Genomic DNA, 20,509 nt, shown 5'->3' on the forward strand with positions numbered 1-20,509 from the left:
TGAAAGATAGAGAGGCGCAGTGAGGTATTTCCTGCAGAGGTATGTGTGCAACCTCCCGTTCTAAGGTTAGGATAGAGAGGTGCAGTGATGTATTATGTTTATTATGTTTAGTATGTATGCAACCTCCCGTTCTAAGGTTATGATAGAGAGGTGTAGTGATGTATTTCCTGCAAAGGTATGTGTGCAACCTCCCGTTCTAAGGTTAGGATAGAGCGGTGCAGTGATGTATTTACTGCAGAGGTATGTGGGCAACCTCCCCTTCTTAGGTTAGAATACAGAGGGACAGTGATCTATTTCCTACAGAGGTATGTGTGCAGTCTCCGGTTCTAATGTTAGGACAGAGAGGTGCAGAGATGTATTTCCTGCAGAGGTATGTGTGCAACCTCCCGTTCTAAGGTTAGGATAGAGAGGTTTATTGGTGTATTTACTGCAGAGGTATGTGTTCAACCTTCCGTTCTAAGGTTAGGATAGAGAGGTGCAGTGATGTATTTCCTGCAGAGGTATGTGTGCAACCTCCCACTCTAAGGTTAGGATAGAGAGGTGTACTGGTGTCTTTACTGCAGAGGTATGTGTGCAACCTCCCATTCTAGGGTTACGATAGAAAGGTGCAGTGATATATGTACTGCATAGGTATGTGTGTAACCTCCTTTTCTAAGGTTAGGATAGAGAGGTGCAGTGATGTATTTCCTGCAGAGGTGTGTGTGCAACCTATGTGTGCAAACTTCCGTTCTAAGGTTAGGATAGAGAGGCGCAGTGATGCATTATGTTTGGTATGTATGCAACCTCCCGTTCTAAGGTTAGGATAGAGAGGTGCAGTGATGTATTATGTTTGGTATGTATGAAAGCTCCCGTTCTAAGGTTATGATAGAGAGGTGTAGTGATGTATTTCCTGCTGAGGTATGTGTGCAACCTCCTGTTCTAAGGTTAGGATATAGAGGTGTAGTGATGTATATCCTGCAGAGGTATGTGGCAACCTCCCGTTCTTAGGTTAGGATACAAAGGTGCAGTGATGTATTTCCTGCAGAGGTATGTGGGCAACCTCCCGTTCTTAGGTTAGGATATAGAGGTGCAGTGATGTATTTCCTGCAGAGGTATGTGTGCAACCTCCCGTTCCAAGGTTAGGATGGAGAGGTGCAGTGAGGTATTTCCTGCAGAGGTATGTGTGCAACCTCCCCTTCCAAGGTTAGGATAGAGAGGCGCAGTAAGGTATTATGTGTGGTATGTGTGCAACCTCCCCTTATACGGTTAGGATAGAGAGGTGCAGGGATGTAGTTCCTGCAGAGGTATGTGTGCAACCTCCCCTTCTAAGGTTAGGATAGAGAGGTGCAGGGATGTAGTTCCTGCAGAGGTATGTGTGCAACCTCCCGTTCCAAGGTTAGGATGGAGAGGTGCAGTGAGGTATTTCCTGCAGAGGTATGTGTGTAACCTATCTGTGCAACCTCCCTTTCTAAGGTTAGGATAAAGAGGTGCAGTAGGGTATTATGTGTGGTATGTGTGCAACCTCCCCTTCTAAGGTTAGGGTACAGAGGTGCGCGTCACTTCAGCCTTTCATTCTTCTTGGGTGATTTTTTTTAATGGGATTTTAACAGATTATAATAAAGTTTTTAATATAGCAAATTCCTCCTATTCCAAAGCGATGTTGGGAAATGTTTTTTTTCCGGTCAGAGATCCATAATATGTATTAAAAATGCACTGTGATAATGGATGTATCCACTTGATTCTAACAAAACATATCACCGAATAAGAATGAAGGGCTGCCTAGGTCATGCCAGGATTTAAACTTGCAAAGTGCCGGTGACAATGCTTAAATCATGAGCTCTCTTCCAAGTTTCCAGATTCTCTAGCGGGAGGCTTGTATGTTCCATAAATATGATGCAAGTATGTGGCATTTGTCAAAACATGCTAGAGTGAAGGAATGGTTATTTCATGACAATAGCTGCGGCCTGGAGTGTGTGCGCGTGTCCGTACAAGCACACCTGGCATTTGAATATCTGTTCAATCAGTTGCATTAAATGCCTGGATATTAGATGAGTGCACCGGACATGTGATTTAAGAGTCGGACCAGTTAGGTCAGCACCGACTGTATGCTGTGAGTTCCTGGAAAATCATGACCTGGTCCCATGAAAGAGCAAGTTGGCTTTGCCGCATGCCTTGTTTTTAACTTGGTCACTTTCTTTGTTTGTATATCACTCTTGCATTTTTCATACGTGGTCTTTTTCGTCTATTTTTTTTTTTATTGTATATGTGTTGCGTGTTTAGTGATAGGGGATTCGGGGGTGAGGTTTAGATGGGGATTGTGAGGGGAGCCCCCCATTTAAATAAATAAATACATCGACAAATACGACCATGGCGAAAAATGCACGAGGAATGTGCAAACGAGCAAAGTGACCTTGCTAAAAACATGCACAACTTGCTTTGCCAATGCTTATTTTTATTGGCTGCAGACTCCAGTTCTTTGACATCACAAAAAATTAAACAATATACAAAAAATATCATTAATAGGAACATGTAAACATTTAAAATCTGACAAATGAAATTAGAAGACACATGAGATAAAAGTGAAAAGTAGAACATTGAAATACAAACATTAAACATTGATGCAAAAAACGAAAAATGGATATTAAAATATGAAAAATATGGAGAAGAGAAAAGTACAAAACCTGAGCATGATATGAATACTTCACAAAAAACTGGGAAATGAGTTAAAAAGAGAAACAATTATTATGTAATATATTGAATACAGAAGCGAAAGATAAAACACACCCAGTCATGTCGAATATTACAGTAAACTGATGCTGTAAAATCAAGGCAAATTGTCAGAGCAGGTCTGAGCTGGAGGCTGGGAGGTCACCATAGACACGTGCTTATGAGGTCACACATGCCTGGGAGAGATGACACCAGGGTGAGGCTGCAGGCCTGTGTTCAACTCCCTCTGAGGTGTTTGTGGTCCGGTGGGGGGGGCCGGTTCAAAGGGACAGGAAGCCCTCTCGGCGTTAAGGGGCTACTTCCTGTGTCACGCCCATATCCTTCAGGCGCGCACCTAGCTGGCGTGAGAAACGAAGATTCACAGGTGGGTAAAGTGCATGTAAATGGCAGGAAGCAGTTGCATTGCGCGCTAGGGTGATGGGATCTTTAGGCCTCCCTCCCTGGAGATTGAGCAAACTTACTATATGCCTTAGCTCACGGAGGAAATAGACATGTTGGCAACACTGTAAAACCGGTGTCCTGACATGATGGGGGCTGTGGGTGTCACCTCTTCCCCAGATAGAATGGTTGGTCGATCCTCTGACCCCAGGTGGGAGGCAGGGATTGGCCGTGACCCTGGGTGGGTGGAGCCAGAGTGAGACTCCAGCACACTGGTGAATGTGAGTGGGGACTTGGGGTCGGACTGATGTGTGATGGACTCCTTCCCAGCCTTACTGGCCCTTCAGATGCCTGCCTCTTCCATCCCTATCTATCTCATTCAGGCCCAGGCTGGACAGGGCTGATTCTGGCCCCAGTCCTACCTGCATGCTCGGTCCCTGACTCTTCCCAAAGCTGCAGAGGCTTTCCAGAGGGCATGCCCTCGCCTCACTGGCCATTCCTAGGCAACCGCCAGGCCTGCAGATGACTCTGCCCAACGTCCACAGGCCTCCCAGAGGCTCGAGTCTGCTCTTGACACTATTCCCCGGAGATCAACGTGTAAGTCCCTTGAACTTCGCGGACATGTCACTGTTGAGTTCTTCGGGTGGCCTTTGCCAGGCAAGCATACTAGGGTGCCGCTGTTGAAGGCATCCTTTCACTGTTTTGTTTTCTTCCCTAGGGAATGGATGTTCATCAGAGGCAGTTACCCTACTCATCATCATCATCATCACGCTCTTGGGAAAGGTATGCGAAGACGACGTCCTTTGCTGGCATTCCGGGTAACCAATAACACTGCAAAGCTTTAGACCTCCTTCCACAGGTGTGTGATAAGGGCAGGTGCCCAGGGAACAGAGCCGCAGAGTTTACTGGTGCAGCATTTCGAGGATACCTCATTACGTGGCCTCTCATTTTTGGGTTCAATTGTGGCTGACAGTGAAGTGTTTCCTCGCCGATCAGCTGCGCTGGAGTGTTTGGGGATCAGTGGAATGTGCTGGAAAGCAAAGTGTGCGTCAGGGGCTGGCGCATACGGGACTACCAGGAATCCGGGAGATGTAAAGAATGGCAGTGTGTCTTAATGTGTCCTAACGCGTAAAGGGACACCGAGGAGCAGAGAGGAGGTGCCAGTGGGGGGAGGAGGCCACCTTCCAACAAGACTTCTCTCTACAGACCAACACACACTGCATAGGCACTTGCTGTCTTATATGCATCTGCTTCTCGCACAGCAGAGTCAAGTATCGCGAGCTTCCATGTTGGTCAGTGTTAGCCATTCATATGCAGATGTGTCAACACAGACCTGTTGCTAAGCAAAGGGGTGGACTGGCCTACAGGGAACTCTTGAGATTTCCCGGGAGGCCTCTGCAACCTGGGCCTCTTCTGTGTGGTGACCTACTTGATTTCCACATTTTGGTTGGGGTTGCGGAAAATGTGTAATATGGGGCCACTTTGAACATTATTTCCAGGGCCTTTTTGGTTCCCAGTCCACCCCTGGCTAAGCAGTATTGTTAAGGTTCATTGAGGCCAGTGCTTAAAATGAACCCCCTTTTATTATTATTATTATTTATTTGTTTGTTTAGTTTCATAAAAACTTTACAAAATATTCACTTTTACATTTCTTACAACAATTGTACTCTCGATAATTCACACATTTCAAATTCAAATTCAACTTATTTGTTAAAATGTATAAACTATTTGTAAAATAGATTTCATCTAACATTTCTCATTTGTTATTTAAAACCTATTACACATAAAACAATAAAACAATCATCACTCTTGATCAGTCGCCTGGGCCTGATGGGTTAATATTGGAATTTCATGAATTATATGTGGATCAATTAGAGCTGATATTGTGCAAGGTGTTAAATGATTTTCTACTGTCTAGGACTTTGTGTGACTCAATGAAGGAGGCTTTAATAACAGTGATTCCAAAGCAAGACAGAGATAATCGGAAGTGTGAGAACTATAGGCCGATATCTTTGCTGAATGTGGACTTAAAGCTATTCACGAAGATATTGTCAAATAGATTATATAGCTATATGGGTGATTTGATTGACAAATCTCATGTAGGCTTTATTCCAGCGAGGTATCGGTATGATAATATTCTGACAATTTTTGATATAATAAATGCACGTGATGCTAGAGCGAGGTTGTCCAACATACGTCCCGCGGGCCACAATGCGGCACTTCAGGCCATTTTATGTGGCCCGCAAGGCTGTACAGACAACATTGAACAAATAAAGAAATAAACCGTGCCGTGGTGGAGGACTGTTACTGCCTCTGGTGCCCCCTAAAAGGAGGGGGGGGCACCAGAGGCAGTAACAGGCCACGGCCCGGTTTATTTATTTGTTCAATGTTTGTCGGGTCCGTGAACCCGATTCATTTATTTATTTCTGCATAAATTAATTGATCGGGTCCACGGACCCGACAAACATTGAACCAATAAATAAATAAACTGGGCTGTGGCCTGTAACTGCCTCTGGAGCCCCCAGCACCAGAGGCAGTTACAGGCCACGGCCCGGTTTCAGGGGCGCAGAGTATGCAGGTGCTCCGGCCCCCCCCCATACCCCCAGGCCAGAGAGAAGAGACGCAGTATGGATGGCCCTTTGTTCCATCCATACTGTGTCTCTCTCTGGCGGCCCGGGTAAAAGCCGGGTAAAAGCCGGGTAAAAAACAATGTTTAAAAATTGTGGGACGGATGCAAAGCAAGATGCTCTTGTTTTGCATCTGTCCCTCAATTTCTAAAAATCGTTTTGGTTCGGGTATACTTCTACATCTGTGTGCACGGATGTAGAGGTACACCCAACCCAAAACGATTTTTAGAAATGGAGGCACAGATGCAAAGCAAGTCTGTCCCTCAATTTCTAGAAATCGTTTTGGGTTGGGTGTAATTGTACATCTGTGCACCCCTCTGTGCACCCCTCTTGGTATGAGGGTGCACAGATGTAGAGGTATAATATACCCAGAAGGATCGAACCTGTGTTGCTCCTTGTCGTCTTGCTTCCAAGGCGAGCACGTTGCCCCTGAGCTATCCTCCCGAGACTCTGAAGATCTGAAGTACATTTAATGATACAGAACCAGAACTATTGAGCAAGTCTAACATCATCTTCATCATCATCAGAATAAATCAACACTGTTGTGGTTATACAAGAGCTAATATATTTAAAGGGATGGAATTACTCCGAATGTAGCAGCACTATTCAATAACCCAAAGTGCTTAAGCATAGTTAATGTGAAAATACGACACTTCTCACCATTGGGACAGTACTGCCTTGGGCAGAGTTTCACAGTGAAGAAGTGAGCAAGTGATCCGGGGTATGCAGCCCACACACACGCATGGGATTCCCATGCACCCACTTGCGAGATTTGCACCAAATTAGTGAGATTGTGCTCCAAGGTAGGAGGCACATGCACAGTCTTTGCTCTGAGGTTTGACACACTCACAGGATGGGATGGCATTTCGTTCTCCTATCCTAGTTGTGTTGCTCTGCCTTTTGAGGGCTACTACAACCTGGATGATTATAAAAGGGGTGGAGTAGGGGCAGTATTGGCCTACTGGAATGCAACTGGAAGGCTTAAACCTCCTTCTTACTTGCCTTTAGTATATGCAATACATGCTAGCCAATGTTTCCACTGTTCTGCACCGCCCGTCCCCCTCGCACCAAGTTGGCGACTACGTGCAAATGCGGTCATATAAGTGCTGGTTATGTCACTTCCTATATTTGGGCACCCCACCCCGGGAAATTCATAAGTCGGCTCCCTTGCTGATTTATTTATTTGTTCAATGTTTGTCGGGTCCGTGGACACGATTAATTAATTTATTTCTGCAATGTTGGGTCCGACCAATAAACCGGGCTGTGGCGGAGGACTTTTACTACCTCAGGTGTCTCCTGGAATTGGATTATGCTTCTTTCATTATCACAGAAGTAATGAATGTGTATGCAGAGATAAGCTGGCATGTGTATTGGGCACACTGCACATGCTCAGGCAGCATCAATCATGCTTTGTAGAGGACAAAGCTGGCCTAAATTGGGATCGGCCAGCATAAGCATGTTGCTACAGAGGCATATTTTGGGAACAACCAGCATGTCAATGTGTTACATCAGTGACAGTGCTGTCTTACACTGTCGACACATTGATCATTAAAATTTGTTGTGTTCTACAATGTTCTTGTCTGCTGTTAGTGACATGGAATGTACATGTTCCCCTTTAGAACTGATTGTAAACTTATGGCTTTTTGGTCACTTTTCCTGCTGTAAAATGCACAATTTCAGCCCCATATTTGGAGAAAAAAATCTTGGGGGGGAGACCCCCCCAAACCCTCCCTAGATTGTTATAGCTCCCTAGCTACGCTCAGTCGCTCCCACTATTTCAGAAAAATATCAACACATACACACTGGAAGAAATCACAAGAAACTAACCTTTGATCACTGCCCCCGACACCAAAAGCTATCTTTGGGAGTGCATGGCTATGCCTGTGATGCTATTGTGTCAAAGGTCACACACCATCGCTTTTGAATATAATGTTTTGGGTCAGGGTGTTCACTTTTGGCTGCCGGCCCTCCGGGTGACAAAAAGTGAATGCTTCGGCCCCACATTCAAAAAGGTTGGACAAGCCTGTGTTAGAGAGTCAGCTGCCCTGCCTGTCTTTTTTAACGCAGAGAAAGCGTTTGGCAGTGTCAATTGGACATTTCGAGAGAACACAATGCGAGAGATGGGATTTGTTCCTAAATTCATTCAAGCGATTAATTGCATACATCTAGATATTTCTGCAAGGGTGCAGGTTCATGGGATAATATCAGGATTGTCCTCTTTAATGAAAGGTTCTAGGCAGGGCTGTCCGCTATCGTCTTTTCTGTTTGATTTGGCACTTGAACCCTTAGCAGCATATATTAGACAAAATAATGTAATAAAAGGAATTCAAATGGTTGACACTGAGCTAAAGATATTAACTTATGCAGATGATATGACTCTTCTTCTTTCAAATCCTTTGGAACGTGGATCGCCCCTGGAAGAAATAATGGAAGAGGTAGGGGAATTGTCAGGTCATAGGATTAATTGGACTAAGACTGAAATCCTTCCCCTCTCAGCTGTATATGACAGGAAAGTGCTAGAATCATGGGATTGTAAATGGGCTCCGGGGGGAGTGAAGTTTCTGGGGGCTCATATTACTAGAGATTTGAAGGAAATTGTTAAGTTGAATGTTGAAAAGGTTGTGTGTAAACTTTTAGTGGCTGTTAGAAAATGGGATAGATTGAACCTGACATTTGTTTGTTTGTTTATTTTATTTGTATAGCGCGCCAAACCCAGGGGTAGAAGGGCGCTTAAGAATACGGTTACAGCGTTGAGAAGTATCTTTGTGTTGCATACTTCATACATACTTATAATACATACATATATATACAGTTATCAGTAAACAATACACATACAATACCCAAAATATACACTTTACAATATAAATACAGTACATAAACCAGTTGCCGCACAGGGGTGTGGGGACTGGTGTTAGTGGGGCTACTCTTTGTTTAGGAGCTAGCTGATGACCTGCTTCCTGAAGATCTGGAAGGACTCGATAGTTTTGATGTTGAGAGGTAGGGTGTTCCAGAGTTGGGGGGCAAGTACTGTGAAACTTGCCCCTCCAGCTCTTATTAGGTGGAATCTGGGCACTGTCAAGCATATAGTATTGGAGGATCCGGTAGCAGGTTTCATGGTGAATTTGTTAGCTAGATATGGTGGTGCAAGATGATTGAGGGACTTGTACGTGAGGCAGATGGTGTTTAAATCAATTTTTTGGCGTATGGATAGCCATTTGCAGGCTTTCCTAGTGGTGGAGATATGCTCTCATCTGGGAATGTTGAGGGCTGCGCGCAGAGCGTTATTTTGTATTATCTGCAGCTTGTTAAGTATGGATTGGTTAGCACCTAGGTACAGGCTGTTTGCAGTAATCCAGTTTGGATTGTATGAGGGCTCTGGCAAGGGTGAGGCAGCTGTTGGGTGATAGGAATGGTCTGCTGGCCCTGATGAGCTTGCCGGTATAAGCAGCGGCTGCTGCGGTCATATTGGTGTGTTTAGAGAGGTTGGTGTTGGCGTCTAGATAGAAGCCAAGGGTTTTCACGCTTTTGGTAATAGGGATGGTGTGACCATCAATGGTGATGTTATTGTAGCTAGGATTGAGTTTAGTTAGGGTGTTGGGGGAGCCGACGATGAGGAGCTCTGTCTTCTCATCATTCAGGCAGAGGCCATGCGAGGCCATCCATGCCTGAATGATGGAGAATAGTTTGTTGATCCGAGCGACATCTGCTTGGTAATTGCCTGTGATGGTGAGGAGTATCTGGGTGTCATCTGCGTAATTTGTGTAGGTGACACCCAGACGGTCCAGTTGATCAAATAGAGGCTTTGTAAATATATTGTACAAAGTGGGGGATACACAGGATCCTTGTGGGACCCCGCATGTGATGGGGATGGGGTCTGCTGCAGCTGTTGTTGAGAAAACCCGCATAGTTCTGTTTGCCAGGAAGGATTGTATCCATGTGATGGCAGAGGCGGAGAAGTGGGCTGCGGTGACTAGGTGACTAAAAGGGATTTCATGGATAACCAGGTCAAAGGTCTTTGAGAGGTCTAGTAGGAGTAGGATTGCGGCATTGCCTTTGTCTTTGATTTCATCAATCTGGCTTTTGAGATCAACAAGGGCGGTTTCTGTTCCGTGTTGAGGTCTGAAGCCAGATTGACGTATTCCTAGCAGTTGGTTGGATTCCAAATATTCCTGAATTTGGATGCAGGCAACTCTGTCCAGGATTTATAGCAGGAAGGGGACTGTGGTGATGGGCCTGTAGTTGGTGGGTATGGGCTAAAATAAATATTGCTATTAAGATGGTGTTGCTGCCTAAAGTGTTGTATATTATTCAATCAACTCCTTTGTTTGTTACAAAAAATAATTTGAAGAAAATTGATAGGGTCTTTCAGTCTTTTTTATGGGGAAATGGGAAAAGACCACGTTTCCCGAGATATATTTTGGTGGGTGAAGTACAAGACGGAGGATTTGATTATCCGGATCTCTTCAAATATTATAGGGGTTTTCTCGGAAGAAGGGCTCACATTATTTTGACAAGGAGGATGGGAAAGGTCTAATTTGGTTGGAAATAGAGAGGGGAGTTTGTAGACCTTTCAGTTTGGATGCCTTACACACAATGGAAAACATTTCGAAGAAAAACATTAAGCTTCAATCAATTGTAGTAACTAGAAATGTTTTAGTGTCATGGTTCAAGGAAAATAACCAATATTTTGGGTTTAGTCATGAAGCTTCCCTATGGCATAATCAGGCGCTGTAGTTACAAAACAGGTGCCTGCACTGGCAGGGTTGGATTAGGAGAGGTATTCTTAGGGTACGGCATGTTTTGGAAGGGGGGTTGGATTCTGAGCTCTGAGGAGTTTAAAAGTAGGTATACCTTAAATAATAGAGAGCTGAATCGCTATTCTGATTTAAGAACCCTTATCGGTCAGACCATGAATATGATAGAAAGAGGCTTAGAGGAGAGATTTCTAAGCTGTTTGATGGGTCAGAAAATGGAGTGTCTACTTATATGAAATGTATGAGTATGGGACTGGATTATGCAGATTCATGATTAAGATTGAGAGAGGTATGGTCGAATGACATTCATTTGCGGATATCTGAAGGAATGGGAGGGTTTACTTAGAGTGGGATCCACATCTAAAATGGACATGTTTTAAAGCTCATAAGAAAGAAGATAGTTGGGAGGACATACTGGACCCTGGAAAAAATGCATAAGCTTAAATTATTGGATACTGATAGGTGTTGGAAATGTGGAGTAAATAAGGGAACTTTTATACATTTATTTTGGGATTGTCCAAAGTTACAAGACTTTTGGAAGGAAGTTTTAGATAGGTTTGATGTCATTTTGGATATAACTATTGCTGGATCAGCTGCATGTGTGATTTTGTTAATGCGTAGAGGAAGGTGTCTTGTTATGAAAGAATTTGATAAAGGGGTTGATAAAGCCTTGATGATTGCTATTAAGTTGATTGTAAGAGTTTGGAAAAGCAGGAAAAAGCCTGTGGTAGAAGATTGCCTAGTGGAAATGCAGATGCTGTGCAAATATGAGAAATTATCTTTAGAGAATAAAAATCATACAGACGTTTATCTCTCACTGTGGAGTCCTTCTAATGATCTATATGGTTAATTCCTTTTTTTCTTTCACTCTCTTCTTCTTTTCTCTCTTTTGTCTGTGCTGTGTTGTATTGTCCTTATGTGTGTTGTTGTCATGTTTTTTTTACATTGGATTGGGCATAAGGAAATGTAATTAGATTGTTGGTACACTAAACAGGATTTTAGGATGTTTTGGGAACAGGGTGGGTATAGTGACTTTATGGCTTGTTGATATGGTTTTTAAGTTGTAATCGGTAACATATTTGTAATCCATGTGTAGTTGAGCTATGTATATCTTGTAAAATGAATAAACACAGTTAAACAAAAAAGAAACGGTCTTTGCCACAGCCAGGCACGTCCAACAAGCCCAGTGATTTATATTTAGGATTGGTGTGAATCTTCATATGTAAGAGGCCACGCCTCATCAACAACTCTCATTTAAGCAAGGTCAGTCCTAGCTCTAATCTAATTTATTGGACTGGTGCAGAAGCCTTGAGTCTTAATATCCGTTTCCAAAACCGCCCTTCAACTATGTCCAGCCATGCCAAGTCCCTCATTGCCAAAACCTCCAAAGCATACAGCACCATGGGACAGAAGCTTTGTTTATATAGTATTATAATTCCATCAAAGGAGAACCCAGCTGTGTCCCTTGCAAAAATGTAATATCAGCTGAGTCATTCTTAGGGCCTTCTATGACATGCACGTATGTTTTGGTACTGCTAAAATGGATCCCCTTTTGCTTGGGCCATAACAGATGAGAAATATGACTGCTCAGATTTATTTTGTCCCGAATAATAAATAAATGCTCTCTGTCAAGCACTGTAGACTTGCTGTGGTGCTGAGTATCACCACTCTGCGCCCCTCAGAGCCCCACTCCCTCTACAAACCGGCTCTTTCTGCAGCCCAGCCTTTTCCATACCATCGCCATTGAACCACAGCTCCACCCCTCCTATCACAGTGCCGTCCCAAGCCCCCATGACTACATAGCTGTCTATGGTACTCCTCAACTAAAAGGGGGCTGCTCATCCACTAAGAATGCATCACTCATAGACTTCGGCGGCATTACTATCCTCATAACTGAAACATGTTTCACAGACATTTCCCACACTTTTCTGACACTCTTCTATCTCCCTCGGGCCCTTGGTTCATCATCCTCAGAGTAGAGAGTTCAATCAAAACGTTCATAATGCCTGAACATCTATGGCACACTGCCACATTCTCTTCCACCAACCATGATCAGAAGCTTGCCGACTTCCAGCGCCTACAAGGATATGCTTTTTGCCTACTGCCCACCTGTCCATCACAAAACATCCTTTGATGACTGGCCTGAAGGTTTGGCACATAAGTTCGAACCAGTCCGTTTTACAGGCAGCAGTGGACTTCCCTTCAGGGTCCTCTGGAGATTTCCATTTGGGCCACTGCACCATGGGTTTCTTCTGCGTGGGTGCCCTGGTTTGACCACTGCACCACGCCCCCTTCCATTTCTCCTCACCCCCCACATTGCTTTGGATAATTTGTTATTAAATTGCCAGTACTTTGTTCCTCAGTCTGAACAAATGTTATATGTAATTTTTGGTTGGCTTTAAATACTTTTTCATCCACCGCATGGACAAATCTTCTTCAAAATTACTAGCAGCACCCATATTTCCCAAAATGTTCTTGTGCAAGAACCCTTTCATCCCCCCAAACTGCACTAGGAGGAGTTGGGCTTCCTCGCATGTTGTTATAGGAGTCCACCTTTAGTTTACATTCCACCCCTGGTCACAGCAAATCTTAGTACTGGGAGACTTCAGTCTTTGGACAGACGGTGCAACCAATGTAGCTGCCCCTGACCTTGCCAATTGTGTCTCTAACTCTCTAACCTGGGATTCAATCAGTGGGTCAAAAGTTCAACTCACAACAGTGGGCACCCGCAGGATCGGCTTAATAAGATCACCTGTGCAGAGATTAGTTTTACCCCTGTATTCTAGTTGAGTCGCAGTTTTATTGCCTTCATAATCCCAAATGTGTCTGATTTGATAATCCCAAATCATGAGGATTTACCCAAGAGCAGTCTCTTTGGAATCCATTCAATGGCCAACCTACCTTACTAATGAGCCACTAACCCCAGACAAGATTCTAAATGATCTACACAGCTGAATAAATAAATTGTCCAAAAGAGACTTAGAAGACTTGCAAAGATCTGATAGAAAGGTTGAAAGGAAATGCTGTGAGTGCCATTCGGATTCACATAGGGAGACTTGTAAGCAGTGGCGGCTGCTGTGCTGGGGTGCAAGGGCACCACCCCCATTGTTTTAGGTTAAATTGTGTACGTTGAGATTCCAATTCTAACCTTGCATCAGGATCTAAACTGACATCTATACCTATGTGTTGATATTTGGCGCCTTAACTGGGGCGCATCCCCACTTCATTTATTGTGCCTGCATTTATTCAATGGAGCCCAAGAGGCTGCACGCAGAAAGCATAGTGCTCACTGTTGAGAAGCCGGCGGGGTGTCTGCTGAATATGTATGCATGTAATGGCTGTATGGATGTACGCGTTATAAATGCCATGCCATATCATATCATATCATATCATGTCGAGTTGTCTGTGCATTTTTCCGTATGTGCTTGAGTGCAGGCGGGAGTAAGTATGTGCGAGTAGGTGTGAGCATGCATCAGAAAGTATGTATGTGTGCACTGACGGGAGGGGGGAGGGGGCCAATGATTGCAGCAGCCGGGGAGGTGGGGCATGTGGGAGAGAAAGAGGTGGCAGCAAGACCCGGCACAGTGAAACTTGGAAGTTTGTAGTCTACTGCGGGAATGGGATATTTTGCCACAGCATTCTTCATCGAAGTAGATTTCATTGAGTTTTTACAATGGACATTGGGAAAAATATATGTGTGGGTGGGTGTAAGACTATGCAAAAAGGACAAGCAATCTCGTCCTTGGCACTTAAGAGGTTAATACTAAATGTAGAGGGGATGAGGGGGGCGTTGTGCCCCCCGCATATTGTCAGCAAAATCACCCATTAAAAAAAAAAGTATTCTTCTTCGGCAAAAGAATCTCGACTAAATCCACATAGAACCTTGTACTACTACTGTTGTGTGGCCCACTACTGTGTAAAGAATTAGCAAGGACCATAAAGACACACTGAGCCTCCTGCCCCATGGGTATGCAATGGCGACCCCAGAAAACCTGTGTGCACTACACCCAGGCTTACTGTATTTGGATTTGCATGGATAGATTGTTTCCTAAAGGAAAGATATCCTTAAAACAGATTTAAAACACTAAAGGGCAGATTCTCAAAAGTAGCACAAATGAAAAGAGCACAGGGAATGCACTTGTTTCATTTGCGCTTCTTTTAGAAATGCGCAGGTGACCATATTCTTAAAGGTAACCTGTGCTTTTCAGGGGGGGCTGTAGAATAAAGATGCGCCATCCAGCCCCTTGCATACATTAGTCACAGAGCGTGTTCCCTACACTCATGTATGACAGGCTCCCAGCAACCACGTGCCTCCACGGAGATGGGCCCTTAAAGGGTTCGCCTCTGTTGCTGTTGGCAATTGCCCTGTCATGATTTGCGCCTCCCCCTGCAGAACGGGGGCAGGGGAATGCATCAGCGGTCAAAGTGAGCGGGAACGGTACATAGCAGTCTTCCAATACTTTTATTTTATGTTGTTAACAGTTCCACTACTTTTTGCGACCATTTTTAACATTCCGGAGCTGTTATTTGTGAAGTTAAAGCAAACTTCTCCAGTTTACCACCAGATTAAATGCACGTGAGCGGTAATGTATCATTGCCTCTACAATCTCAAGGTTCCTGTTGAAGTTGACTGTATAGCAACCACGATGTATCTTTATCGCAAGGTCTGCTTGTTACCTAAATGTATCTGTACCGTAATGTAATGCATCTTCCTATTGTAACATCAATGGAATTTTTTCAAGATATGCTCCCAGATACCTTTGGGTTAGGTGCGCTTTATAAATGCATAAATAAGACATCAGTTACAGCTAAACTGAACTCTGTTTCAGCTCAATTGGCTGTCATCCAGCATGACCTCAACCCTTGAGAAATGTGTTGCAAGTTGCTCCCCTCCCCCGCCTGCTCTTTCCCCCACCGGGGTCACCGTTCCACTACCTTTTTTGGCACATTTCGACCACTGAATGACCCTCATTGTTGCGCTTTGTAAAGTGCATCCTGTTTGTGAATTTGGGCTGCACTTTTAAATGTGAAGAAATGCCCTCTGATTTGCGCAAACGGGTGAAAAAGGGCATATGCCCTTCAGATGTCTTTGGTGATTTAGACTGCTCCTTTTTTGGCGCAGGTGATAAGAGTCGCTAGCGCATCTCATCACTTAGGACAAAAAAGGCGGTGCGAATCCGTCCCGAAATGTTATCCTCAATGTCATTCTTTTTTTAACTGTAGAACAGCAGCTGGATCACGGTCCATTGTCTTGTTTTCAAATATTCTGCAGTACAATCACAACACACAGTTAATTGGCCCCCACAATGAACCCACGTGCTTGTGTGCACTTGGCTCGCCCCTCCCGCTGGCATAGTCACTGAGCAGGGATCCAACAGTATGCTTGGAAGCGCTGTCATTTCCCAGAAGTCTCTCTTTTAACTCTAGCCAGACTTTTCCTATTGTTCATGTGGCAGACTCTGTGGAGATGGGGAGCGTGGGGGGGGGAGGGTTGATGATGGTCCGTGAGGGGGCAAGGGAAAAGGTTAAACAACAATCACTGTCATCAATCCAGGGGAGTGGCTAGGTCTGGAAAAGATCCGGGGCTAAGCTAATGTCCAGGCTGTCAGGACTCGGGGCTAGCTAGTCTTTTGGCTGTAGCTCCTGAGCTTCTATTCGGGGCTACAGCCAAAAGATCCGGGGCTATAGCCCCCTCAGCCCCCCTAGCAACGCCCCTGCATCAATCATCGTTTTTGGAATGGACCCCTCCCTGCACTCATAACTTTCCCTTTATGCAAGTAATGAATACATGAGGGTGGGGGGGGAGCTGAGTGGGATGAGAGGGATGTCTGGGGCTACTTGTATATGTTGGCTCAGCCAGCCCGTGTCTACCTCCTTTATTAGATATGCATTATCACTGCATTATCGACAACACTAACATGTGCACGTGCTTGTGTGGGATTAGTGGGATATGTTGGCGCAACTAGCCCGCATGCACCGGTTTCATCACACTGGCATTATTGCGGCATTATGGGTAAATCTACCCTGCGCCTGTTCTTATAAGGGGTACTGGCATGGACAACAGTGAGATGTCTTCACAGTACTTTGGCACACATAAGACTGAGTGTGTCCTGCACTACTGGCATACACCTACACAGTTAGCCTGGACATGTGTAATTACACAAGAAAAACACTTTAAAGCCATACAAATGTATTGCCTGTTTTGTTTCTGTTATGAAAGTATTTGAACCACCCAAAAAGAACAATATATTACTGAGTTTATAAGTTACATCACATGTTAAAACCATTTCTTTTATATGTCATGTTACTTCAGTTGAAACCCATATTGTTGCCTTCATGACTTAACATAAACATTTAATAACCTACTTGGAAACTAAATAAATCATTAATAACGAGGTAAGTGTCTTTCAGTTTTCTCATGTCATCAATGTACATTTGCACTGTCGATCCAAAAGTGCCTATCAGTTACAACTGTTAATCAACTTGATGTTGATGTTGCAGTCCAACCCAGCCCTGCCCAGAGTCCTGACACCATATTTGCCCAGAAGACATCCTAAGCTAAAAGCCCACCTCAGAGCTCTGCCCAGATGTCGGTGTCGCCTGGAGCACTACTCGCCGAGACCCAACTTTACGAGGGACACCCTGATGACACTGCTGCAGAGCCCACTTCAGCCGGGAGCAAATTCTACTTAAGACACCCCCTGATTCTTGTTCATCTGTAACCCGAGCCAATCCAACCAGATCTCAGCCCTTACTTAGAACCCTACCCCGATCAAAGCCCAGGCCAGAAGCCCAGCCTCTCCAGAGCCACGACCTGGCTGTAGAACCGTCTTTGCTCTTACCATGCATGTCCAAACCTCAGCCATCCTTTCAGCAAAGTCCACTTCAGACCCAAATATTGGAACTCTGCCTCTTTCAAAGCCCAGGCCAGAAGCCCAGCCTCTCCACAGCCACAACCTGTCTGTAGAACCGTCTTTGCTCCTACCATGCATGTCCAAACCTCAGCCATGCTTTCAGCAAAGTCCACTTCAGATCCAAATATTGGAACTCTGCCTCTTTCAAAGCCCAGGCCAGAAGCCCAGCCTCTCCACAGCCACAACCTGTCTGTAGAACCGTCTTTGCTCTTACCATGCATGTCCAAACCTCAGCCATGCTTTCAGCAAAGTCCACTTCAGACCCAAATATAGGAACTCTGCCTCTTTCAAAGCCCAGGCCAGAAGCCCAGCCTCTCCACAGCCACAACCTGTCTGAAGAACCGTCTTTGCTCTTACCATGCATGCCCAAACCTCAGCCATGCCTTCAGCAAAGTCCACTTCAGACCCAAATATTGGAACTCTGCCTCTTTCAAAGCCCAGGCCAGAAGCCCAGCCTCTCCACAGCCACAACCTGGCTGTAGAACCGTCTTTGCTCTTACCATGCATGTCCAAACCTCAGCCATGCTTTCAGCAAAGTCCACTTCAGACCCAAATATTGGAACTCTGCCTCTTTCAAAGCCCAGGCCAGAAGCCCAGCCTCTCCACAGCCACAACCTGTCTGAAGAACCGTCTTTGCTCTTACCATGCATGCCCAAACCTCAGCCATGCTTTCAGCAAAGTCCACTTCAGACCCAAATATTGGAACTCTGCCTCTTTCAAAGCCCAGGCCAGAAGCCCAGCCTCTCCACAGCCACAACCTGTCTGTAGAACAGTCTTTGCTCCTACCATGCATGTCCAAACCTCAGCCATGCTTTCAGCAAAGTCCACTTCAGATCCAAATAATGGAACTCTGCCTCTCTCCAAGCTCAGTCCAGAAGCAGGTGCACACCAGGACCTGCCGTATTGCAGCCTGGACTCGGGCCCAGACCTCAGGAGCCCATCCCAGAGTCCCGCTGCACCCGATACATACCACTGCCTAAAGCCCAGCCATAATCAGAGCCCCACACAAAACTCATCCTAGTGTTTGTCCTGCCCTGAGCCTGGCTCATTGGCCTCTGGACCCCGACCCAGAAAAGATCCCAACCCTGCCCTATCGCAGCCTGGATAACAGCCCAGACCTCAGGAGCACACCCCAGAGCTCTGCCATACCTCGACTCCGGACCTGCCGAAAGCCCAGCCGTAATCAGAGCCCCACACAAAACTCATCCTAGTCTTTGTCCTGCCCTGAGCCTGGCTCATTGGCCTCTGGACCCCGACCCAGAAAAGATCCCAACCCTGCCCTATCGCAGCCTGGATAACAGCCCAGACCTCAGGAGCACACCCCAGAGCTCTGCCATACCTCGACTCCGGACCTGCCGAAAGCCCAGCCGTAATCAGAGCCCCACACAAAACTCATCCTAGTCTTTGTCCTGCCCTGAGCCTGGCTCATTGGCCTCTGGACCCCGACCCAGAAAAGATCCCAACCCTGCCCTATCGCAGCCTGGATAACAGCCCAGACCTCAGGAGCACACCCCAGAGCTCTGCCATACCTCGACTCCGGACCTGCCGAAAGCCCAGCCGTAATCAGAGCCCCACACAAAACTCATCCTAGTCTTTGTCCTGCCTGGAGCCTGGCTCATGGGCCTCTGGCACCCGACCCAGAATACATCCGAGCTCTTCCATATCGCAGCCTGGACACCGGCCCAGACCTCAGGAGCCCATCCCAGAGCCCTGCCATACCTCGACTCCGGACCTGCCTAAAGCCCAGCCGTAATCAGAGCCCCATACAGAACTCATCCTAGTCTTTGTCCTGCCCTGAGCCTGGCTCATCGGCCCCTGGCACCTGACCCAGAATAAATCCCAGCTCTGCCATAAGTCCACTTCCTGCTCAGGGCCAAGCCCCAAATGTTATCCAACCTAGATTCGAATCTATGTCCTGGCCAGAGCTGGCATCAGCCAACTCTGGAGCCCCACTGAACCCTTTGCTCAGCCCCGCCAGAGGCTTATCCCCAGACACTTCGTTCACCATTTGTACAAGTCGCCAAACCAGGAGCCCTGCATTGAGCCCAGCCCAATCCCTTCTGATGCCCATTCATTTTCTTGATCCCTCACATGGTAACATTGTAACTTGATAGTTTACTGTACCCTTGCAGGTTTCAAATCCAACACATTGCTCTGCATCCTACTACACGTGCTAGCTGCTGTGTGGGACTGCTCTCACCGACAGCACCGACACTTATTATATTGGTCCTGCTGACTAATTGTTCCCTGATCTGGTATTTTGAGCCAGTCCAACAGGTTACATGTCTTTCCATCAAACCTTTCCATCGAGGAATAGTTCCACGAGGAATAGTTCCATCGAATCATTTCCATCAAAGAAACATCCATCTAATGCATTTTTTATTTATTTTTTATTTTTTATGGGGGTCCCCGCCAACCTCCTATTTTGACCACGTAAAAACCCACCCAAAACAAAATTAACCCTTTACTCCCCATAAATAGGCATTCGATGGATATTTTTTCGATCGAACAAATTCGTTGGACTATCCCTCTATGGAAAACATTTCGATGGAAAGACTGCATATCATCCAGTCCAACATTGCTCAGAGAGGATGAGGGCAGGAGCTAGTCTCCAAACACTACAGGGAGAATGGGCTGGGAGGATAGCTCAGGGGCAACGTGATTGTCTTGGAAGCAAGACAGCACAGTGCAACACCGGTTTCAACCCCACGCTTAGAGACTGGTCTTCACTGCATTAGGCACGTTATAAAAGATTAAGGATCCGGGCAGGTGCATGTGGGCGGTGAGCAATCACAGATGGTGGGTGCCAGGGGGGGTTATGTACTGGAAGGGGCAGAGCACAGAAATGAACACTGTGCTTAATAATAATGACAACTATGTATCACAATCCACCAACTGGATTGCCCCTTAAAACTGTTGGTACTATTTCCCCACTCAATCACGCCTGAATGACCAACCTCAGAAGAATAAAGGCCGAGTTGACCCTTCTGGGATTGAAACCTGTGACCTGAGTCTGCAGACAGATTCCCGAGGCGAGGGCTTACATTTCTGAGCTATGTTACAGGCTAAAGGTTTTCCCGCTTTTCGTTTTCAGTGAAGGGCGTGGCATCATTAGGGAGGGACGCTGTTA

The 20,509-nt window shown here is 45.7% G+C and overlaps 1 protein-coding gene across 2 annotated transcripts in view; it reads left to right on the forward strand.

Moving 5' to 3' along the window:
* The first annotated feature begins 2,322 nt into the window (after window positions 1-2,322).
* LOC138582003 (SUN domain-containing protein 2-like) overlaps window positions 2,323-20,509 on the forward strand; it is a 126,549-nt gene continuing 108,362 nt past the window's right edge. For both annotated transcript variants that reach the window (XM_069652895.1, XM_069652896.1), the window contains exons 1-2: window positions 2,323-3,070; window positions 3,803-3,867. In XM_069652895.1, coding sequence (XP_069508996.1) covers window positions 2,867-3,070; window positions 3,803-3,867 — 269 coding nt within the window. In that variant the 5' untranslated portion in view covers window positions 2,323-2,866. The remainder of the gene's footprint in view (window positions 3,071-3,802; window positions 3,868-20,509) is intronic.

This window comes from Ambystoma mexicanum, chromosome 3q, assembly GCF_040938575.1.
Source record: "Ambystoma mexicanum isolate Mex_15411 chromosome 3q, UKY_AmexF1_1, whole genome shotgun sequence".
Classification (NCBI taxonomy): Eukaryota; Metazoa; Chordata; class Amphibia; order Caudata; family Ambystomatidae; genus Ambystoma; species Ambystoma mexicanum.